This window comes from Falco naumanni, chromosome 13 (assembly GCF_017639655.2).
Source record: "Falco naumanni isolate bFalNau1 chromosome 13, bFalNau1.pat, whole genome shotgun sequence".
NCBI lineage: Eukaryota > Metazoa > Chordata > Aves > Falconiformes > Falconidae > Falco > Falco naumanni.
Genome location: NC_054066.1, coordinates 15,197,321 through 15,222,497, shown reverse-complemented (window position 1 = coordinate 15,222,497; position 25,177 = coordinate 15,197,321). Strand labels below are relative to the sequence as shown.

Sequence of the window (25,177 nt, the reverse complement as noted above, 5' to 3'; positions counted from 1 at the left end):
ATGAAGCCATGAAGATGATGAGAGGGCTGGAACACCTCTCCTATGAAGACAGACTGAGAGCTGGGGTTGTTCAGCCTGGAGAAGAGAAGACTCCAGCAAGACCTGGAGTCACTCCTTAAACTCTCTTAACAAAAACTGATTTTCTTTTTAAGCTACGTAGACCGAGTGTCTTAAATCTTCTACATGTTGTAGTGTTTTTCAGTGTCATGGCTCTTTTATTCAGCATAATTTTTGAATTACTGACAGAAGTGCTGGACAGGGATTTATAGGAACTGTTCACTAATGTCAGATACAAAATAAAGAATATCTCCTTCATTCTATTTAAGGGAAGTAGTAACAGCATTTATTATCTTAATATTGGACCAGATTCCCTTTGTTATAGGGGCCTTCAGGAGCTCACAAAAAAGTTGTCACATCCATACATAAAAGCATTCCATGCCCAAACAGCTATCTATAAACTAAAGAAAAGGCAGGAAACAGCAGACAGATCTAGACAAACTGGCAAGGAAATATTAGAAATAATGGTTGACATTATAGATGATGGTGGGTTTTTGCATGCCAATAACCTCTGCAGAGTCAGAAGAAGTTTTGTTCTTATTTTTAAATAGCCTTGTAAAAGGAGACTTTTTCTTTTTTTCAGAGAGTTCTAATGGAAGAAAATTGATTAGTTCTGTATATGTTCTAAAGATACCACCTGGAGAGGAAATACAAATTTTGTTGTTTGCAAATGTAACAGGTGCTTAGTGGGCAATGATCGGCACAAAAAATGAGAGGTTTTTGCAAGGAAAGGCATGAAAGGGAGATCGTCATACTTGCAAGTATAAGAACTGTGATGCAATGGATGATAAGGAGCCACTGCAAAGATGTGAAGAGTGACATGTTCAAGATGCTACATGTCAGGAAAAATGAGCATGGCTGTGAAAAAAGTAGGGAGGACTGGAGAGCTTATGGTGGAAGATGAAGGCTAGCATTGGGGCAGGGAATGGTATCAAGATTTTTAGCAGAGAAGGTGGGAGGAGTGAAAAGGAAAGAGCAAATCAGTACTGAAGCATGGCAGCCTGGTCATTGGATTTCTGTTAGTTTCTTTGCAGCACTGTGAGCAGAAGTAGAGGAAATAGGTGTAGGGGGATGGGTTATACAGATTAAGTCAGTAATGAGCAATATAGGAGAAGAGGAAGGAAAGTTTAGAGAAAGAGTTATCATATTGATGGATGGAACAGAAGAGGAAAAAGAAAGAGGGCTAGAAACATATCAGAAGCTGTTTTTACTACAGAGGTTAAGGTACCAAGCTGACAAAGTGGTAAACTTCTAGACTTTACCGTTTCCCAGTTGTTGTACTTTTCATAGCTGTGTCTGGTGGTACGAGCTTTGCTGTCAAACTGGGCATCCAGTGCAGCCTGCAGGTTGTCAATCAAAACTCTGCAAGGCACCAGGAAAAGCGTAAAGAGAAACATACAACTTACTAGCAGGAAAGGAAGCACCAGGTGGACATTTCAGGGTCTTCCTGGAATTAAAGCTGCATGGATTGTGAAGTGAAATGCCGGGGGTGGGGTGCGGGATGGTGATGGGGTGGTGTGTTGATCTATGCATTTGAAAATAAGATATATTAGGTTCCAGTTTCAATGTACTTCCTGCCTCAACTTTGCCACCAGAATGATCAGGGAGCAATAGATTCCCCCTAACGAGCACCTGCCTACTTACTCCCATACTAACAAACCTCCAGGGTGGCAACAGTTTGGTTTAGGAAGAATGGCAATGCTAAGACAGAGTGCCTGCAGAAAATGAGCTCTGGGCTGACCTTGTATTGCCAGGTTGCTTCTGCCTCAATAAGAAAAGGGGCTCTCTCTTGAGCTTATGGCACTGAAGGAGAGTTAAACTGCAGCAAAGTAACAGTCCCATGCAGCAACCCAGCAATGTTCGCCAGATTAAATTCTCTGTCAAACCAAGCTTCCAAATTTTAGGTGTGGTTGGACAACTCTGTTGCAGGTGGCGTTATCCATCCTCCAAACTACTTTACTGCATGTGAATAGGGCTATTAAATTAGAACACACAACGGCGAGAAAACACCAGCATCCTGTCTGGAGTGGCTGGATCTCTCCTGTTCACCTTTCCCTGGGGCTGACACAAAGGCACAGCTCATCACTGAGCATGCTCTTAAGGACCTTTTGCTTATATTTTAACCTTGGCTATCAAAAAATGAAATCCTCTTGTTTTTCTTTGTCTTAACATTCTTACAAATCTTACTCATCCAGGATATGTCCTTGATAATTTCTGATTTGGATAGAAGAGTAAGAGGCCTTTTTGTGAGGCACCACCAGCCTTCAGAACAAACAGTGCAAGTGACTACATTGACATGATGTCAGGGCACCATAGCTGCACTTCAAAGGAGTTGTAGCAGCTTGGGTTGTCACAAGGACGCTCCACTCAAGTTTGTCAGGGACGCCTTCCAGACATTCTGGCCTTTGCTGCAATCAAAAGATTTGTGCATGGACCTGAGGGAGTTCGTGAGTATTATAGGAAAAACTAAAAACATGTATAGTAACTCCTCCTTTGCCAAAGAGGAAATTCCACTGAAATCGGATTCCTGTGCTGTATGTGGGCTGTGACATTATTGAACACGATTTCTTCTAGAGTGTTTTTAGATTCTGTTCCCCCAGCGGCATCCAAATCAGACATGGTTAACATGAGGCCAGTAAATTTCGGGTTGGATTACCCTTGGATTTAGCAGATCATAAAAGTTATGTGTCATGAGATCTGTGTGGTGTCCAGTGAAGCGTTTGATCTGTGGCAAAAACAATGGGGCTGGAAGACAAAACCTCTGCACTCAGTCAATTGAACTTGTGAGACTGTGATCAAGTAATACTGACTTTTAGTGTCTAAGTACATGATGACAGAATATCCATTACACATCAAAGAAGCCTGATAATCAAGCTGGGCTCAGCCAATTTGCAATGCTCAGGTGAAGCTAAAATGAAGACAAACAACCCCACTCCACCCCAGCCCAAAGTCAACTTCTCATTCTCAGTTAATGCTTGCATAGTGACTGGAAGATATGAAGTATAAGCAGCTGCCTGGTCCTGCTTTTTTCTCTCCTCACTATTCCATCAGTGCTATTCACCACACTGTTTCTGTTCCCAGGGATGTGTAATGTGGCAGTGTAATCTGTTCCCTCCACTTATGGGGTAGTTGTATTTGGTCGTGGAAACTCAGGGCTTTCTTCTAGGTAATATATTTACAAAATATTTAAGCTAATTACGAGCTTTCTCACTGGAGAAATCCTTGCCATGCATCTGCTGTGCAACTTGAGTAAGCCCAAGGCTGTCCTGGAAATCTATTCTCCCCACCCCATTGGCCCTTCACCCGATAACTGTCTTCTCTTTGCCACCAGCTGGGCACTTTGCTCCCCTAGCTATTATTCTGCAGTTAGAGGACTCAGTGGGAAGCACCTCATGGTGGCCCTTGAAGCTCACCATTTTCTGACTTCAGCTCCCTGATACTATATGCCAACCTCTCTGGTGTACTTTGTGGCTCTTTCTAGACCTTTGCTACATTTCACCTTTAGTGGGAAATCTTTCTCATCCCCTCCATACTCCAGCCTTTGTACTGCAGTGAGCTTCCACCTCTGGGAGGTTCCTGGTAGTAAGCCTTTGCTTCCTGCCTCTCACCTCTGTCAGCATTCCACCCCACACCTTTAATGTGGAGCACCTACAGTCCATTGGAACTGCCTGCCATAGGGAAGCTGAACCCAGCAGAGGCATCCACAGGAGGGGTGAATTTTGTGATGGGAGGATCAGTTGACCAATACAAAAAGATCAAACACATTTTCCTCGTATTTAATTTCTTATTCAAAATAAAGTAGTGAGAACAAACTTACCTATATTCTACTCCATTTTCTTTCAAAAGACCTTCAACCTCAAAGGACTTGTCAGCTTCAACTCGGAAATCAACTTGCATTTTTGGCCTTACCAGTGTGACAGAGTCTGGCTGCCAAAAGTCAACCTGAAATAAGGTCGATAAATAAACAAATACATACGTATGGCTGTGATTTTTAGGTGGGTGTATGTGTCATGGTGATATTGATTGTGATTAATATACCAACTTTTTTTCCTATCCTATTACTCTGACCTGACTGTGCTTGCTAGAAGTATCAACCTAAATTTTAACTGGAAAATGATTAAGAAGATTTTATTAGGCCCTGCAATTTATATGGCAGAATTCTGGAGATGGCAGTGACAGTTTCACAAATGTCAAGTATTCTACAGCGTCTGAATGCATACACTTATGAATATTATAACTATCCTTACAACTTCTTTCGTTCTTTGTACATATTTCAGTGGAGGCTTTTGTCTCTAAGTGTTAGACAGAGACAGACTCCTGACTCAGTAGCAGAGGGATGCTACATGAATACTTCACATCAATCAGCTGGGAAAGACTGTTGTCTCTATGAGTACTTTTAAGACTCAGTTCACTGAAGTTGGTACAAGGAACCTGTGCCTTTCAAAGGTGTTTAACACTGGGTGGACAAACAACAGTGCTATTGCCGTTTCACATATTTTTGTTGAAGTCAGCTTCCAAACCTCCGGATTTAGCGCCCTGTTAAAGGCCAATGAAAGCAAAGCTGGTTTGCAAATCTAGTGCCTTTTAAGCCTTTCTTCTCGTGAATGTAAAGGGAATTGGGGGCTGATGGGCATATTCAAGAACTACGTGTCTTCAAGTGAGATGACCATTCCAGAATATACTACTATATCAGTCCTAACTGATTCCTTTATATAACAATGGTAGTTCAGGGATCTTTTCTTTACTTAAAAGAAAAAGAAGACAAGCAATCCTTTTATACTACACACTTAAAAGCAAGCATGGTATGTTAGCTTTCTTAATAAGGGTAGCACCATTCCAATAGTATATTCTTCTACAGAATACTGTTCCAGCATGCTATGCTAGCCTGTTGATGATAGTTCTCCACATCTGTACTTCGTTAAAAATACCATCCTTTCATCCTACAGATAATGGTGTCTTTTTCACCAACAGCTATTTTACAACATCAAAGCTGAAGAAAAATATTGAAAACACATTTGCTATCTTTATTGTTTTTCCTTATGTCATTGTGTCATCATATTTCTACATCAAGGTCAGTAAGAAACATGCAGCTTGGTAGGAGAGAAAAGGAAGCTTTAAAAGAAAGTCAGAGAAGAAAACATGACATGAGTGACTAGAGGCCAAAGAAAAGTTCAGTTTGTTGGGAGTGTGGAATTTTAGATTTATGTGAGCAAAATGTTTTGCCTACAATGGTAAAAGTTCTTGTAGCTGAAATTTCCATGTTTTATCTAATATATTCTTGAAAGTACCCCACACTGAATACAGCATTTCAGATTAGTTTATTAATAAATTCTGGTAGGCCCTTTGATATTCAGACTGGGTTAACTAGCTTCTAAAAAGGTATCGTAATGTATTTGTATAGCTCTAGCTTTATCACCTTGTCCTGTTCCTTCTGAAGAAACACTACAGCTTAACTTGAATGGAATCAAGATTAGGTCTTTAATTCAGTTGCATGATTATTTTTTTTTTAGACACACATTAGTTGAACAAGAGGAAAACCATTCCTTTCAAATACAATAGAGTCCCTTCCCCAAGTTCTTTACCTGCATGTTGCTGGCAAGGGAATTGATGATTTCCACCTGCTCATCATTTTGTGGAATCACACGAAACACCTTCTGCCTGAAAGGGGAGAGAAAGACCGGGTTTGAAATGGGTAAGTCAATTGGAAGGCTTCTGCTCATGCAGAAGAAATTGTGCAAATATGAAACTTGATGTCTGTTCTTACCCATCAAAGGCAAGATCCTGCAGGTGAGCAGAAACGGCTGCAGCACCTATTAGAAGTAAGAGCACCCACATGTCTTTTTTTTTTTGAGGAAACCCCCCCAATGTTTTTAGTTCTTCCGTGCTGCTTTTATAACCTGTTTTGTCCTGCTTTTTATCAGCTATACAGCAGAACAGCTCAGTGATCAACTGATAGATTATTCCTTTGACCTTGTTTTATTTGCATACCTTTTATAATGTGTGTTTTACTCCACACCTGTGAAAACAGCTGAAAGTCTCAAGGGGGGGTGGGCTGGCTAAAGGATCTTGCTACTTGAGCTGCATAAACACTTGACATGAGGAAGTGAATTTAACTTACTTTGTTCTTTTCTGTTGCATGTGAATTTTGATTCATTTTGGGTTTTTTGCACTCATTTGGTTGCTGGATACTTTATTGTTACATTATGTAATGGTAGATGTCTTATCAGATGTTGTTGCAGTATAACTGGTCTTAATGGCACAGTATCGTCTCTCTTGCTGAATTACATGGGGCTGACAAAGCAAGAGGAAACCCAGTCGGGATGTACCAATTATCTTTTATTCCCCAATAGAGAAGTACTGGACTTGTTCTTTCCTCAGTCACTTCACTGAGACTTATGAGTAAGGCAGGTGCCTGCAGAACTAAGAGTGTAGAAATTTCTAGTAGCAGCAGAGTTGTACATATGCTCCACATAATACATTCATTGATTCTTGCATATTCACTAATTTGATCATGTAAGGATCAGAGGTAAATATCTTTCAAGTTAAGCACTACAGTGGGCATTATATGTAGGCTAAGAAGATCAAATGAAATATAGTCATGGAAAAGCATTTTTTACTTTACCTTTCATGTTTTGCCTAAACTATCTGAGAAATGGTAGTGTGTTTGCATCACTGCACTTGCATCTGTTTAGTTTTCATTAACAAGTACTTGGCATTAAATGTAATATTAATTGTCTATTGATGCTGTGTCCTGAGGTGACTGATGTTTTCAACAAGGAGCCTCTAAATGAATCAGTGTATAAATATATAAAGAATGGAATTTATGAGCTCAGTTCTGTTTTCTGTTGTGCCTAAGTGACCAGACAAATTAAGGGGCTCAAGCACAGATAATCTTGAAGATGTTCTTTGACTCCATGTCTGCTATTTTGCAGAAATATATATATATATGTGTGTGTGTATCATATAATATGTAAAAAAATATTGGAAAAGTAATGTATATTCATCTCAGATTAAATACACAGTTACAGTTTCAAAGTGCAGAAATTTGAATTATCAATGACCATTTTAAGCATGAATGTGGCATTAGACTCTGCACCGGATTTTTTATGAGGTTCTCTAGAGTTAGCTCAGTAAGGCTGTAGCAGCCTTATATGCAGAATACCTAGAAATACACTATTAAAATAAAGGTACCAAAAATGCAGCAATTTATACTTAACAATATGACCCATGATGAATATGTTCCTAAAAGGAGACTCCAAAAATGCACTGAGCCTATTTATCCAAAACCGTCTTTGCCAAACCATAGGGTTTGAACTTACTTTACAATTAATGACCTAATTTGTAGCACTGCAGGCTCTTGCCCCGCAATAATCTTACTTTGAGTCACGTCTCCTAAGAAGGATGACAGCAGGAGTTATCCTGACAGAGTGCCAAAACAATACTGCAAAGTCTTCAGAAGTTTTAACTTTACGATGATGAGGTCTACAGTATCAGATAAAATAGTCTGATCCCATGAACACTGCTAAGACAATAACGTGGAGATGATCAAGCCCAGATCTCACAATGAATAAATGATCACAAGAAGTAATCAAACAAATTGCAGATGTCATCATTCCCTGTCGAGCACTGAGAAGCATCTTGGAAATAGTAGACTGCCAGATTTCAATGCTTGAGCTTACTTTTAAGAAATTCTTTGCTTTTTCATGCAGTTGGAGATGATGGGGTTTTTTTATTGTATGTATGTTTTTCTCCAAACAATCACTGACGCAGCATTACTGCCATCAACGGCTGAGCTGGCAAGCATTACTGAATACTATAATTTCTAATGACAGTCGTTGCTGTTTCCATCTGTCAGAAAAAAAACCCCAATGACCTGGAATCCTACTTAAGTGATTTATTTTACATCTCAGGATTGATGGTTATTCATCAGATTAGCTCATAAACTAGCTCTAAGCATTGTCTTGTTTTTCTAACTGTATAATATAAATGTTTAATATTTGTATGATAAAGGGGTAGCATAAGGATAAATAAAATCGCAAATTAAATTTGGTTAAGCCATCTGTTCTTTTTAGCATCTGATTACAAGCCAAGAGCACATCAGTTGGCCATGGCTGAGTAAACCTAGGCCTTTACTACATAATACTGAGTGCAGAGGCTAGTATTACCTATCTCTTTGAAGAGATTCAGAAGAAAAATTTAATTTTTTTAATCAAAAAAGTAACAAAACCAGCTGAATCTCAAAAGGAGAGTGTGTAGTAATTTCCTTCAGGACATGTATTTTGAGCACAGCTGAGAAAAAGTAGCAGTTATTGTAATTTTGTTGCAGTTGTTTGCTTTTTTGATGATTAAAAATAAAGTTTTCTATGATGTTGTCACTCACAAAGAGTATTCCCTGTGTCTAGTGACACGAGCTCTAAAATGTTTTGATGCTAATAATTGGCTATATTCCAGCTGAAATTCATTTTGGTAGTAATTTCTTATTTCAGTTTTAGAAATAGAAGTAACTCTGGTACTCCACTTTGAAAAGCTTATGAAGGCTAACCACAGACTGATAAATGGAAAAAAACACACATCAATGTTAGCATTTCAGAAGCCTCCTTTATCCTATGAAGCCTTTCATCCCATTTGTTATCAAGCCGAGTCCAAAACTCTGAGGATAAATAATGTCTTTTTCTAGGAGTTTCAGTAGATACAGATTTCCTGAATAAGGTAGTTTGTTGAGCTGTATTTTAAAAAGTCTGCTATCTTTTAGTCACAAAATATTGCCAGTTCTTATAATCCTTGATTGACAATTTGATCTTTTCAATATTGTTTTATATTTATTATGACCTAAAAGATCAGTGAGAAGCTGCTCAATTCCAAATCTTATCCAAATATCCAAATGCTGCTTATGTATGTAATATAGCAAAATCCTAACATGAGCCCCAGACCAGACACATGTGTTTGAATTGTGGGGACCCCCTTATCATAATTCATTTGTTAAGGTAATATGTTCTAACCTTAGTTTTGAAGATTAATACTATTTAATATATTCTGAAGATTTTTGGCAGTACTTTGAAGAGGTCAGGATCAGCAGAATCTGATATCCAGCATGTGCTCCAAGCTTTCTTGGTACTTTTTTTGCCTTTATATATTATTAATATTGCATCTTTTAATTCATCAAAAGCTTTTTCAGCTTTAGTGCTCTGGGACATGTTTATATCCTACTATTTTTGTATCTATGTGTTGGTATCTTTTTTTTTTTTTTTTCCCTCCACATTTGTGGATGCTACTTAATGTGTGTGAACAGGAACTGGATAAGGAGAGGAAAGAATGGGAGTGATAAGATCTAGGGTATGGAGCAAAAAAAGGTAGCTCTCATGACTTTGGGATGCGTTTCTACTTCTGCTATTGACGCATCAGGTGAGAAACAGTGAAATGTGTAACTGTTCTTTTGTAGGGTTGGCGGATTCTTGCCAAAGTATCTCCTGTGAAACAGATTTATAGAATCATTTAGGTTGGAAAAGACCTTTAATATCAAGTCCAACCATTAACCCAGCACTGCCAAATCCACCACTAAGCCATGTCCCTAAGCATCACATCTGTACCTCTCTTTAATAACTCCAGGGCTGGTGACTCAACCACTTGCCTGGGCAGCCTGTTCCAATGCTTGACAACCCTTTTGGTAAAGAAATTTTTCCTCATGCCCCATCTAAACCTCCCCTGGTGCAATCTGAGGCCATTTCCTCTTGTCTTATTACTTGGGAAAAGAGACCAACACTCATCTCACTACAACCTCCTTCCAGGTAGTCGTAGAGAGCAATAAGGTCTTCCCTGACCCTCCTCTTCTCCAGGCTAAACTCTAGACCCTTCACCAACTTTGTTGCCCTTTCTTTGGACATGCTGTAGCACCTCAGCGTCTGTCTTGTAGTGAGGAGCCCAAAACTGAACACAGCATTCAAGGTGCGGCCTCTCCAGTGCCGAATACAGAGGGATGATCGCTGCCCTGGTCCTGTTGGCCACACTTTTGGATACAAGCCAGGATGCTGTTGGCCTTCTTGGCCACCTGGGCACACTGCTGGCTCATGCCCAGCCAGCTGTCACCCAGCACCCCGGGCCCGTTCCCACCAGGCACTTCCCAGCCGCTCTGCCCCAGCCTGTAGCGCAGTGTGGGGCTGGTGTGACCCCAGTGCAGGATCTGTCACTTCTCCTCATTGAACCTCATACAACTGGCCTCAGCCCATTGGTCCAGCCTGTCCAGACCCCTCTGCAGAGCTTGCCTGCCCTCAAGCAGAACAACTTCCACCACCCCCACCCCCACCTCGACAACTTGGTGTTGTCTGCAAGTTTACTGAGGGTGCACTTGATCCTCTTGTCCAGATTGTCAAGAAAGATCTAAAATGGAGCTAGCCCCAGTACTGAGCCCTGGGAACACCAACTGTGACTGGCCACCAACTGGTTTTAATTCCATTCACCACCACTCTTAGGGCCTGGCCATTCAGCCAGTTTTTTACCCAGCAAAGAGTATCATTTTTTTACCATTGATGTCTAAGTCATAATTAAAACTGAGTGTATTGCAGCTTCATTACATGATCAATGCACAGATGCTTAGTGTTTAGAAAGTATTTTATATCCCTAGCTAGAAGCTGTTGTAATACCATATACATTCAGATTTTTATTTGCTTGAAAAAACTATGAAATACACTAAAATAAAAGCAGTGGATAAAGGTATTGGCAGTCCCAGAATTGCCAGAAACCAAGCACCAACAACCTGTTCTGTGCCAAACAGAAAAAAAGATATTTAATGAAGCAATGAGAAGGACTGACCTGACACAGGACATCTGCTTAATTAGCTTGTTCTTGGGACGGGCTTTCTGTCATGCACAAGAGTGTGGCAGGTTCTCATACTCAAGCCTATTCTGTGGCATCTGTAAGGCTAGCAGGGTCATGGGAGGACTCAGCAACAGCTCAAAGATGCAAAAAAGCATAAGGTCCTTCCCCTTACAATTTTTAAAGCACTGAGATGAGCACGTGGTAGTTAGTGAGGGATCACACCTACAGGAAAAAGTTTATAATCTAAATAAGTACATGAGCAACTAGACACTCGCTATTCTAACCGAAGCCAGTTAAACTCTCATCTTCATGCAGTATCTGATGGGTGTAGGAGTTTCTCTTCTGGTGTAGATCAGCACATTTACGCCTAGATAATGTCTCCAGCAATGCAAGAACCAGATGCTGCTGAGGCGGTGCTAGAACTATTCTGTAATGAGATACAGGAGTATATGCCCACTGTTGAGGCCTCTCCAGGATATCAAATATGGGTTGTTAGCACATTGTCATTCTCAGTATTCCCCTAGTTCCCATTCTGGACTCTGCAGGGGCTGAAGGTAAATCAGGCTGTCAATGTGCAATCATTCACCTCCAGTTTTAACAGAAGGATTTAGACAGACAGATGAATCTCCATTTCATCCAGCTAAATATGATCCAGATAGTGATGCTATACTGGAGTTAACACAGCACAGCAGGATCACTGCGAGTGGGACTAAAGACAGATGACAACAGGAGAGTCCAGGTCCATAAAAAAACATCAGCAAGTGGACTGAGCAGATTGATTCCACACTTTGGCCTAACTGAAATTTCTTTTACAGATTGTTGGGTAATCAATCTGTTCTGTTTTGGGGTTTGTATGTGTTTGCCTTCATGGATCATGTAAATGGTGAACGCTCTTCTCCTGCATAGCTTGTTTTTCATCTGTAGACTTGAAGTTTGAAGATTAGCACTTGGATAGTAACCTTCCACTCTGAATGATTTTGATATCTGGTGTCCTTTGCTGAGAGGCAGGTTGTATTAACTGCTGTTGTACCTGGGCAAAGGTCAGATAGTTCTGCCATTTCAGAAAAACAAGACCATTTAGAAATGAATAAAATTTCTCAATTTACATTTATTAAAGTAACCCAAATTCACAAGCTGAAGAAGAACATACAACTCCACTATGATCAAGTAGAACTTCAGCTAAATCTCTGCCTTCCTCCCCAACAAAACATATACATTAAAACATCATTAAAATTAATTCCTGTTTTACTTTCTACCAGATTTTGGAGTTACATTTCATGTCATATTGTAAAAAAGGAAAAAACAACAAAAAAATCATGTAAAAGCCACCAAACCAAAAATTCCAAACAGATTAATCGGGTATTCTGCACATCAATTTGTTCATGTAACACTTTTCCAGAAGACTCATGGTTCTTAGTTGATCAGAAGTATTCATAAAACTCTTCCCAAAGCAACTGGACTATAATCTATGCTTGAACAACATTATTGAAACACTAATTGCAAAAACTATAGTGAAAGCTCACTCATTATGAGTATGGGGTAGCAAATTAAGTTGAACGAATTAATTTTGGCACTCTTTGTTTCTCTGTGAACACGTAATAAAATGAAGTTCATACTGAGTGGAGAACCTGTCTGACTTAAACAAGTGTATTAGCTATTTGTGAGACATCACAGGGAAAAATAATAAATCAAATGCACGCTACTGAAATCTGTGGAATCAAATCTGACTGAGGCATGGATATTGTCTACGTGAAAAGTTCCTTTTATTCATAGAAGGAAGTCAAATGATTAAACATGAAATTGGACTTCTCAAGAAATGAATAATTTTCTATTTCCATAGAAACTGGACTTCTCAAGAAATGAATAATTTTCTATTTCCATAAATAGTAGGTTTCACGAAACAAAGAAAACCATACAGAGTGCAAACAATTTCATCATGTAGCCATAGTCTAATCTCACTTTCATGAATTTATCTGAAAATTAATTGTTGGACACACCTCTGTTAAACTTGTATGAAAAGGCCTTGACGAAGCAAAAAAGCAAGCTGCAGAACATAAACTCACACCATTCTTGGAAAATATTTTTGTCTGTACACACGGAAATGTTTAGGCATCAAAGATAAGATAGCTGCTTTAAACTCAGTGTCCAGATTCTGCTGTTACACCCATGCAAGTCTGGATGTTTAAATTCAATCATTTTGCTTTTTTGCTTGATAGAGCATGATCAAAACAGTATTATTTTTACGAACTTGATTGCAACCAGTTTGTAAAATTAGTTTGTAATACAGGTATTTCAAGCACTGGGACCATGCAGGTCCAGTTTTAGACAGAGGTTTTTTGCTACTAATTTATGTCTCCTTCTTACATTTCTCTGCACATCTCAGCTTCCAACCCTGAAATCAGATCTGCTGGGAAGGTGTGAAGGAGGAGGAGAGAGAGAGACCATGCTTTGATCCACTGCCTCCTGAACATCACAGCTACCTGAAATCCTTACATTTTCTGTGAATTATTTAAAACAGTTTAAAAAAAAAAAAAAGATATATTTTGATGTGGAAATGTTGCTGTAGTGCTTCATGGAAATGGTAGAAAAGGTATCCCAAAGCCCCATGCTGTATTCTGCAGTCAGTATATCACATCTGTGATGTTCAGTGATGACTAAGGACTCCTGCCATGCAGTGCAGCAGCTTAGCTGCTGCTTTGGTGTAATGTCATCAGAGGATCTGGTCCCAGAGCCTGGCCAAAGAGAAGAAAAATGATACTAAAATATATAAAATTACAGAATATAAAATCAATTTTATATGTATAAATACTATTTTTTTCTATAAACCCCTGTAATACTCCTGCCTTGAGATGTTCCATAGCAAAAGGTGAAGTTCCTTCCCTGATGTGATTATATGGGTTTACTACTGTGCAGCAGAATGTTTTTAGAAGGGTTGGGGAATTTTCCCCCCCTTCTTTTGCTGCCAAAGGTCTTCCTACCTAAGCAAAGCTGCCTCTTGGTTTGTTCACTATGTTGCTCACATTTGACTTTGCTTTCTCACAGGAAGGCTTACAACAGAATATGTAAAGTTTAGGATTTTGCTTGTTTCTGATTCATACATAGTTTTTAATTAAATATTTTGTCTGCTTTATGCTGCCTTTGTCCCATCCTATTTTCTGAACTAGGTAAACTGCTGGCACTGCTCACACGTTTGAAGAAACTGGTAATTATTATTCAGTCCAGGAAAATAAGAACAGGTCGTGATGTTCAGTACCTCCCCTTCACTGAACAGCAAGCTTCTGGAGCTTGAACTGAGAGGTTTTGTCAGGGCTAAATAATAAAAATGAAATCCAGTAAGGCTGTCAGCCATATACCAGAACCCTTGAAATGCAGAAACTTTCCCCTTTCCCTCTGGCCTTTTTAGGGTCTTTAGATGGATGTTTCAGCATTTGCTAATGGAAAGTTCTGTTCTTTATTATTGATCCATGTGGAGTAATCCAATGGGGTATACATTATATGAGATAGACTATGCTAATATTTAGTAGGCATGAAAAGTATCCTTGTTTATGCAATCCCAAAATAAGCCTTCTAAATTATGCTAAATGTAAAGGTATTTAAGATTAAACAAGAGGTCTTTTTTTTTTATTTTATTACTTGCTTTACTGGTGGTTATTTGATTTGAACTTGGAAGTGCAGAGCTGATTTTGTTAGAGAGATCCATGATACTTTTACTTAATAACACATGCAAATAATTTATTAATGGAATATATAATATTTGGATTTTAATTTTAATTTAATTTTTTTAATTTATGTTTAAGATTTACAGTTCTTGTGATATATAGGCAAGGGCTGTTATATACTCACTGGCAGTGTAATTTGTAGGACAGGTTTGGCTAACAGCACTGCTGGAAGAATATCTAGGCCCAAGAGGAAAAATTCTGCTGTTCTCTGATTTCTATTTTGGATGAAAAATCCAGTAAGGATTCATTGGTTCTGCAGTGCAGAACTGCATGATATTTCATGATATTTTATAGAGGAGTGGATTTATAGATTTTCTAAGACTTTTTATAGATAGAAAGCCCCCAGATGTCCTCAAGGGGAGTTGCTGTTTGTACTTTCATGCTCAGTAGTGTTTATAGGGGTCTGTTGGACTGTTGACATTTCCAAACCCATTTAAACCCTTGGCACTAACAAATGGAGCATGGAGCAGTGTTGCCCGATATTTCAGGCTCTTGAGCTCATGAGGCTGTGTGGCACAGGCAAAGCAATGCAGATTTGCTAGCTTAAGTCCTGATGCAAGCTTGCTGCAGGTTTTTCTGCAGATTCAGGGTAACAGATAACATGCTTGCTGAAACTGATATATTAAAGGTTGCTGTAATATGCTCTCTCTGCATTTCTGTTCTATAATATGGCAGAAGTGAGACAATTACTCTGACTGAGAGCTTTCCTATCAGTAAATGAGGATATCTGAACTGAAAAAATGCTGTTTGTGAAAGCAAATATTTTATGTAAGATTTGGCATCAAGGTATCAGCAGCGTCATGGAAAAGCAATGTTTCAAATTGGATGGCAAAGCAGTTCAACCAACGTGCTGAACAGAAGTTAGAAACAGTCTTTAAAAACTGAGGCTGCTGAGTTCTACCCAGATTTTCTTTATCTCCTGGCTGATCAGATGTAAAACAGAGATAAGAAATTTTGAAGGTATGATAAAAAAAAGTGGGAAGCCAGGTTGAGCATAAGGGACGATAGGGAGACTGGAATTAGAAAAGTCTCGTTCTATCTCTACTGCACTATCAGCAGGCTTTCGATTTATTAGTAGATGCAGTTCAATCTAAAAAAATTTGGTTGTCATTAGTAAAGATTTTATATTTACATGCTCAGATACCCTGCAAGGTATGTGTGCTCACTTTACTTACTGTATGTCTAAATATTATTTAAATAAATGCTTCCTTAAGCTGCCAGAACAGAGTAAAAGCAAGAAAAAAATTTAAATTTATAGACCACCATGATGTTCATTGTACGCTAAATTTGGTCTTGTATCTATTTCTCTTGACATTCCAGTTTAATGAATGTATCAAGACCAGGAGCTGTGTAATGCAGTTTGCCAGGGGAACAGGATCTTTGTGCTTGAAAACCAGGTTTGCTCCTTGCTTGCTCAGGCGTCACACTGTTACTCTGTTCACAAACATATCAAGTGCCACCTCAGGTCTCTTCAGCCCAGGGACCCCACTACTACTGCTGGAAAACTGTTTCTGATTGTTACGCTTCTGATGGTTGGAAACTGCCTATTAATTTATAACATTAATTTGTTCAAGATAAGCTGATTCTCAATTATTTATGTATCAGCATTATCCCTTAGCTTTAGAAAAGCTTCTTTTTTGTTTCTGTGATGTATTTATGAGGAATAATCCTATGTCATCTTAGATTTTATTTTGCTAGACTAAACAAACTGAAGTATTTGCTGGATTAAACAAGCCCTTTTTAAGAGGCGTGCACTCCATTCCTCACTGTCTTGCTCTGTGCTGTTTCATTCTCAAGTCTTGCTTGTAACTGTAGGTAACCAAACTAGCATTCCAGAGGAGGAACCACTGGAGACTTTGCTTAATAGCAAAGTGCGTTCCTAACTCCTGACAGCACTTCATGTCACACATTGTAGCATTGCAATGGCTTTTCCGTGATGGCATTGCATCAGATGCTTATGATCAGCTTGTTCTTGACCACAACTGAAACAAGTCTGTTTCTGTAGAACAGCAACTTGATCAGCTGATAGAGAACATGCAGGGCTGAGTGCTTCAGTCAGTCTTATACTTTAATCTTTTCTCTAGTTAACTGACACTTTGCATAGCTCATTACCTCAATGAGCAGTGCCACTGGTTGCTTTCTGACTTCCATTTTAAAATCACATGGATACATAAATGAAATTTCCTGGAGATTTTGAGTTTAGGCTTGAGAATTCAAATGCAAAAACAACCAAAACATTCACAATTATTGGTACCAAGTGAGAGCAATGAGCCTTGAGTACTTCCTTTATCAAACATCTGTTTAAAGGTGTGTATATATTTCGTTATGAAAAGTGAAAAAAAAAATAATACAGCACTTGTAGGAAAAATGTTTGTTTGTGGGGTTTTGGTTTGGGGTTTTGTTTGGTTTTTTGTTTTGTTTTGTTTTGTTTTTTTTTTCCAGATTTACATTCTCAACCTCAAAGTTCATGAAACAAAAGTGACTAGTTTGCCTTACTGGAAATAATTCTAGATCAAGTAAAAAATTTTATGCAGAATGAAAGATGAGAGAATGCTCTTTTCATCAATGTCCTCCTTCATTACATTCTACAATGTGACTCTTAACATCCAAAATAGTTAAAACTGTGTTCTGTCTGACTCCTGTATTTCACTAAATTCTGATGGCATGAGTGGTGAGTGGGTGGGAGCTGGATCACTTTGTTACAAGGAAGCTTCATCACATTTTGCAGGGAAGTTGCTTGGAAGAAAAACTATTTCTTTTGAACCATTTGGTAGCACTTATTCTTTAAAGATCATTCTAGTTTCTTCATAGCCACAAAAGAAAGGAAATACCTGCTTGTTCATTCTTCTCACACACCTGCTAGGTAAGCAAATCCTAGTTTAGTCATTGCACTCTGCTGCAGATGCACAGGAATGTGTGGTGGAGCTGTTCACTTAGATGTCTGTTTTTACTGCTGCTTTTCCTCTGGGACCAAAGAACCACAGAAAATATTGGGAAGAGAGATTGGAAGTCAGAGACATCCCAGACGGTAACAGCAGCACAATGAAAATTGGAGACCTTGGATGATAATAAAACAACTGAATTGGTAAAAACTCAACTGATGGAGCTCTCATGTGGAACATACTGTGTCTACAACGTTACAGGTCATTTCCTTTGTCTTTCTCTATAAACATGTTTTCCAAATTGGTTTCAAGTTGATCCAGCTGCTTCAAGCACAGTATATTGAAAGCATATTAATATGACAGATAACTAGCAGCTGTTGTTGGAAAATTGACAAAGCAAAGGGTAGATGTTGCTTTGGAGGAGGAACTTGTGCTTTCAGGCAGAACATCTTCCTTGATATTTTGCTTCTCTATGAGTTTTTCATTGCAAAGGCCGGGCCAGTGATACTAAGAGATCACATTCTTTCCACATTTACTTCTAGCAGACATACCCATGCCTTATAGGAAACAGATATGCTGCTGGACTCATTGTTCAGCGCACGGAATGACAAGAGAAAAGGTTTTCTTAGTCTCTCTATAATTGATCTCTCTGTTAAAGAGAGAGTGTCATCTATTAACCCTGCCTCTGATCTATTCGTACCCATAGAAGTGTTTCCATATTGAAGATCTGATGTTTAGCAATACACATGCTCCTGGTGAAAGTCTGTGTTCCAGAGGTGATCTAATCCATTTAATCATGTCCTACCTCCTACCTCTTTAATTCAGGCTTTGTTTTAAAATTATTCCCCCCACCCCTCCCAAATACAGTTTGGTTAAAACACGGGGAAGCTGCATTTTCATGACTATAAGAAATACCGTTTTCCTTTCTAACCATTGGGCTTTTTTGTTTCTTGTCTAAAACACTGCATGCTTGGCCTGAGAAGGAGAGAAAAACACCACAATCCATTTAACTGGCAACATTACATTCTTATTTTGTATTTAAATCTATCAAGACACATACTGCTTCAAGTTTATTGCTGTTATGATCCTACAAGTTTCACACAATTCACATTGCCTGTAGCTGCCAAATACCGTGCAGCTTCCTTAATAAGAAAGAATAAACATTCACATACTTTGATTTACTTCACTGCCTCAAAGTTTAAAATGCACTCTGAGAGCTTTTAATGGGATTTCAAAAAACAGTTATTGAGAGGAGTAATTATGAAAGTAGTAATTTTCTCACTGATGTTATTTTTCTATAATTGAGAGTTAGGTGGCAAGAGCATGGTGTTTCTTTATATTTTTTTCCCCACAGTGTAATATACATGGACTTTTGATTTATACCATTTTTCTTTTATAATTCACTCTGCCCTGAGGAACTGCAGTCAGCCAGAAGGCTAGGAGACTTGAATAATGCAAACAAACTATGGAAGCATATATAAGCACCCTGACAAACACAAAGCATTAAAAAAATAAAAATAAAAATTTGCATTGCAAATAGACCTGCATCAGGAGTTCTTAAGTTTGTTTCTGGGCTAGGCCACATGGTTAGAAAAAGATTGCCTTGTGTAGTCTGTTTCCACCCATTCAGAAATTGTGCTGACCTTCATTCCTTTCATAATTTTCTAGCATTACAGAAGCAATTACTTACATGGAAAAAGGGTTTAATGTATGTTACACTTCTTTTAATGCAGTTTAGCATCTGGCAAGTTGGAGGAAAGATTCTGCTTCCTAGGGACCACATTTGAGAAATGCTGACTTAGGCCACAATCCCATGCAGTCACAAAGATGAAGCTGTATGGAGCTCTTTGCAGATTATTACAGGGGGCTATATAATGTTACAAGTTGGTTTTTTGAAGTTGCATTAACGCTTAATATTTTGGGTACTTATTTGCTTTTCCCCCCCATTTGTCCCAAATTGCATATTAATAAAATAGCTGTTTAAGGTTTGTGCCCATTTAGGAAAAATGTAATCGTGTTGTTAAGAAGTAGCCTTGCAGTTATGAAGTGCTGAGAAAAAGGAAAAAATTGTTTATTTTAAAAGAAAAATTGAAGTTCTCTAAATAACAGAAGTGAAACCTTTTTTTTACTTTTTTTTGGTCTTAGATCCCCTGAAGTCTTGTTTCAATATCATTCAGAAGTAAATTCTTTCACATTGTTGTTTATAACTCTTGTATGGATCCAGGAAGGAGTAATTTCTGATTTGTTTCCCAGCTAGACCAGGTTTTTAGGGCTGGAGGAGTGAATGGAGTTATATATTACATGTAGAGTCAAATAAATGACATTTTTTTTTAAATCTAAGAATATTCTTCATTGCAAATCTGCAAGGTTTGAAGAATTTTATACTTTTTTCAGGTCTCTAGCATCAGTGTTTCCAAGGTTTTACAAGCTCTGCAGGGAAAATGATGAACCTTGTAAAGCACACCTGTTCACAATACAAATGGTTCATCATAAATATAAGTCACTGTGACTCATGCCTCTTTTAGAATGTACAAATAACAGCACAAAGCAGAGTCCCTCCTGCCATGTTTGTACTGTATATCTTGCTATGAGAGTTTGTAAGCTGTTTGGTGGGAAAGACGGCAAGTTCTGAAAGAATCAGGGGTAGTTCAAGAGTATTGCTCTTAAAGATTTCCTGTGACACACCACCTATTAAAGGAACACCATCCCAAGGGACAAGAAGCCAAAAACCATCTCCAATTGTGCTGAAGCTCTGCCAAGGCCTTTTCTAATTGCTCCAAGCTTATCACAGACTTATTTGTCTACTGTGTATTAATGTTGTTGGTATCACGAACCGCGACCTTAGCACAAGGCCAGCCCTGTTTCTAATAAATGGCAGTGACTTTGCCTGCTGTTATGAACTGCAGCAAGAACTAAGAAATCCAGAGCTGATGTCTGATAAGTGAGTTATTCCATCATTTTGCTGTCTGCCTCAGAAGTAGCCTCTGAATTGCTGGAAAGTTCCTCATGAGTTAGCTAGTCCACCGCTCTGACCCAAAGCTGGATAAACTGTGCCATGCCCGGTAGCTGCCCAAACCACCTGTTCTTAAAATTTTCCAGGCTACTGATGCCAACATTTCCCCTCATAGGCATTGCAAAAGGAAATGGTAACATTTTGACAAAAAACTGTTAATGTATGGATAAAACTGGTTGAACTTTGAAACGTGGAAATGGTCTGGTTTCTGGTCTAATGAGCACAGAAGAAAATGGTCAAGGAGCGGAGCTACAGGTTCAGGGCTGCGAGCGCCCTGCTGGACCTGCCTGCTGAGGGGGTTTATCGCTAAGCCAAGCCAGACTGTGCTGCACATTTCTTCCCTGCCTGGTTTTTTAATGCTTATCAGGTGGACTAGGTTTAGGAGAAATGTTTGGTTTATCTTAAATCACCTTAAATCTCCAACTAAACTCAGGCTTGCCCCCAGGGGAGACGCTGTCTTAAAAAGCTGCTAGATGCTAAAACAGAATGAAATAATTTTGGCAATCCCAGCCAAAGCCCCCACCTCATTACGAATTCTGAAGTGTGGAAAACTTTTACATCCTGGTCTCTACTACAGCTTGCTCTGGGCCCCAGAGACCACAACCAGAATAATTTCAAACTTCTCAGCTTTCCTCTTTCAGGATGGGCCTGGTGAGGGCCCTGTGGCCAGACACAGCCCAGGACGGCCAGGCAGGGCCGTGCACATGGAGGTAGGCAGGGGGTAGGTTGGGCTGGGACAGGGATGGAGACCAGAGTCCTTGAATGTCACTGGGGCTGGGACAGATGGCTCCAGACTGGGCCGAACCCGGGTCTTGGGCCAAGGGTAGGGCAGAGACATTACAGGTGGTGCTGGTCAGGGTCGTTAAGGCCCTCAGGTTGTGAAGGTGCCCTCTCAGAGCCCTGAGGTGGCTCTCTCAGGTGGTGCTTGTCAGACTCGTTAAGGCACCCTCTCAGGGTCCTGAGGTGGCCTTCTTAGGAGTCAGGCTGCAGCAGGCTGGGAGGGCTCAGTGCTCAGGCTGTCTCCCCTCTGTGGTGGGCACTTGTTTGGGCTGGGGTCTCTGTGAGCCCTGTGCTGGGTGGAAAACAAGCTCCTTGTGCTGTGGGGAGTGGAAGATTGGTGTAAGCACATTCCCCTTCGGCTGGGGGCTTGTGCCAGGCCACAGGACTAAAGCCGCAGCCTTGGTGGCCACTGGCTGCCCAGCAGTGAGAGGACAGAACCATTTTCTGGGGTAAGCTGGTTGTTTGGTGGGCTTTGATGTGACAGAATTACAAAGAGATCCTTGCCCTTTGTGCTGATAAATGAAGTGAACAGGCAGTCTTATTTCATATTTTATTGGACAGTGTCCTGGTGAGAAGCAAACGTGCTCTCTGTGAGCTGTATCCAATGCAGGGAACGTGAGCTTTGCCAGCAGCAAAGTTATGCTGTGGCCGGTTTCTCCATGCATCTGTAAGAATTTATATTGCGAGGATCATGCTTGTTGGGCCAGGAAAGAAAGTATGTGGCCAAATCCTGATCTCAGTTGCACGTGTGTGGCTCCCAAGGCAGTAGGGCTGCATCCTGGCTCAGCACATGGACTAATGAGGTCTTGCATGATTGCAAATAATGTGGATGGCACACTGGAGAGCGAGCGAACAACTGTTCCTTGTTTTGCTGTGCTCTCTGCACTGCAGCATCTGTTTTGCTTCATCATTTTTTAAAAGAAAACCACAAATATTTTTCACTAGGGAGCTGATAAATAACAGTACTTACATTTTTTAAAAAGTTTTAGGGGGGATAAAAGTGATTCTTCTGGTGTATAAAGTCCTTATGTTTGGATTTGAGCATTAATTCACAGATTGTCTCTTATTATTTTGTTCCCAGCTAGGGAAATCCTATGGGGTAATCTCCCTCAGGAAATCACATGGGGCGATGTCTTAGCTTGATTTATTTTTATTTGTGTATCTAACTTTGCACAGAATTGTCTTTCACAGCAGCATTTTTTTATGGAGTTTTGTATTTCTTGGAAAATTTGGCAAACTGGGAAGTATTTAACAATTTGTCAACGAAACCTGAAATTTGTTGTGACTTTGTGGCTGGACTTGATGCTGGGTTGATGGGTACGATGTAGTAAACTAGCCTATTTTAAAGGTTGTGGTTAAAAGATTATATTATGGTTTCTTAGTCTCAAAACAGCTGCCTGAGAGGAAATGTATTCTATCAAATGGCAGGCTACATGTGTAAACAGAAGTAGGGTTATCCTGAGTCTAATCAGTACTTCTCTAATACTTTGTACTTTTGTAGCTCTTTCCGTACTTGCTTCTAAATGCATGTTTCATGTGGTAGATGACAATCCTTGTAGAGAAGTAGTTTTACCTCTTCTGTCTTTTCTGTTCTTGAGATGACAGAAAAGGTTTAAAAATAATATATCAAAAAGGGTATTTAAACTGTGGAAGGGGTCTATATAAAAAGAAATAATCAAAGGTTCATGTTGACCTCAAAGTTATGACTGAGTAGGTTCTGAGGTTAACTCACTTTTGTAATAAGAAATGATCTCTTCTTAAATATATATTTATATATAGTTTTCCAATGGCTCAAATCCAAACTTTTTTCTGAGTTTCTTAAGTTAAGATCAGTTTATTGTGTTGTTGTTTATCCAGCATCATAAATATACAAATGAATTTGCAGAGCAAATGGATGCACTTGTTTCCCTTGCCTGCATAACATTTCATTTTAAGGTGAGACATAACAAGGAGGTCAACAACAAAGCAGGGGAAACAGGATACACATGTCACTTGGAGGACAACAGAGAAATCGGAGCTCTTTGCTCCGGTGGGGCTCTCTATCAACTCCATGCAGCTCTGTGCCCTCTTGGAAGAGCAGAATGGGAAAACCCTGCTCCTTGTGGAAATTGGTGGCATAAGCACAGGAAGGTGGTCACCCCTTCTTCTAGATAGGGAAAGTGGCCAGCAATACTTGCTTGTTTGACAGACGTGGCTGGTTGTTTGGGATGGGGGCTGCTGTATTTTTACCTGGCTTTATGGTTACGTGCTGATGGTGGGCTCTGAAGTGGTGTTTGGAGTAAGCTGTTTGTCTAAAGTTTTGAGCTATTTTTTGAAACAGTCGGGTTGGGATTGGACCTTTCAAAGTTTACTGAAATAATTTGATTAAATCAAAGCAAAGATAAAGAATATTAAAGAATACTAAGACAGAGGGCCTTGTCTGGGGGAAAAAAAGGGTTATACTTCAATAAATAATAGATTAATTGGAAGAGGCATGTGAAATGGAGAATGACAACAGACCATGGGATCTGTGCTTTTTCTAAATGAGAAACCAATTGTAATAAATGCACCCCCTCCACGTGCGCACCCACTCCATGTGCACACCCCCTGCCCACAAACCAAACAAACAAAAATTAAGACACCCCACCACCACCATTTTACTGATGAATTTACAAAAAATGTTTCACAACTCTTTTTCTCCAATAATTCCTTCACTGTAATTGGATTGTGTATTTTCCATGGTTGTGCAGCATAATGTAAGTACCAGGTACTGAAGTACATGTTATTACTTTAAAAACCCTGATCGGGTGACAAGAATTAATTAAAATTACAAATCATTACATAAGTCCTCTATTCCACAGTGGGTGCTTCAATGAAATGCTGGCACTGGATAATTAGCTGGTGCTAATCTGTGTGTTCAGTTTTGGATAGTCCAAAGATTTGATGTTTCCTTTCCTGAAATAAACAAAACCAGCTTCTGAACTGTCAGAAAATAACAGTAGTTCTTAAGGGCTAATCATTACCAGCCTTTGTCATGGGGTTGTAATTGCTTCATGAATTCTGCTTCAATCAGGGAAAAATATGCCTAAGTGCCAATAAAAGTTTTTATGCCGCTATGATTTCCTCCTGCCTCATCTTCCTCCTCCCAATTTATGGCTTTATTCCACTGTCTCTGTTACTAAGCAACACTGTACATGTTTTTAATGCAAATGATTTCAAACTCTCTGGTAGTAAGGCAGAATAACATCAGGTTAATTTCCTGATTAATATATGCTACGAAGAAGTGCTGTACACTATAAAAACCAAAGAAGGTGGCTAGGAAGCTGCCTCATAGCATGAAAATTAAATACCTTATTTCCTTTTGTATTTTCTAGATTCTTGTTGGTATTTAAAACCACCTTTCCAAGCAGATGGATCAAATTCTTGGTTCCATCATTTTGACTTAATCTATTTTGTGCTGAGCTGCCCATCTGATTGCACAGTGTATATGCCATGATGATGCAAATAGTTCTCTTGTGGTTGCATGCTATATTTTAACCTCTATACAAGAGGAAATAAAATGATTGGTCAGATGCTATTTTTACTCTGTTTCTAAAATTAATGGTAGCATGTGAGACTTTTTAGAACGGAGTGTTATTCATTCAAGCCAATAGTAAAATTCCAGCTGACGTCAGCATGAACAGAATTCAACCAGTGTTCATGCTTGTTTGATAAATTTCTTTTTCACCACAGTACTGCTCCCTGTATTCTTAAAGCTCTTCAGTATTGTTGCATGTGATTGCATTTTTCTCTCTTCCCCCTCTCCCCAATCTTAAAAATGTAAAGTCTCAATTAACAGGCTAGCAATTTATAATCCTGTCCATACAGCAATACCATTTTTGATGGAAATAAAACAGATTTCAGTACTGCACTACAGAAATCTTAGGAGAGGTGTT

General features: G+C 39.3%; 1 protein-coding gene across 2 annotated transcripts in view; it reads right to left on the bottom strand.

Annotated features, from left to right (window-relative positions):
* CPB1 (carboxypeptidase B1) overlaps positions 1-25,177 on the bottom strand; it is a 67,046-nt gene that overhangs the window by 15,380 nt on the left and 26,489 nt on the right. Inside the window, exons 1-4 of one of the 2 annotated variants that reach the window (XM_040613362.1) lie at positions 5,822-5,933; positions 5,640-5,715; positions 3,875-3,999; positions 1,320-1,419 (exon numbers count right to left, since the gene is read on the bottom strand). In XM_040613362.1, coding sequence (XP_040469296.1) covers positions 1,320-1,419; positions 3,875-3,999; positions 5,640-5,715; positions 5,822-5,892 — 372 coding nt within the window. In that variant the 5' untranslated portion in view covers positions 5,893-5,933. Of the gene's footprint in view, positions 1-1,319; positions 1,420-3,874; positions 4,000-5,639; positions 5,716-5,821; positions 5,934-25,177 lie in introns of those variants that run through there. The other variant, XM_040613361.1, reaches the window with a different exon arrangement.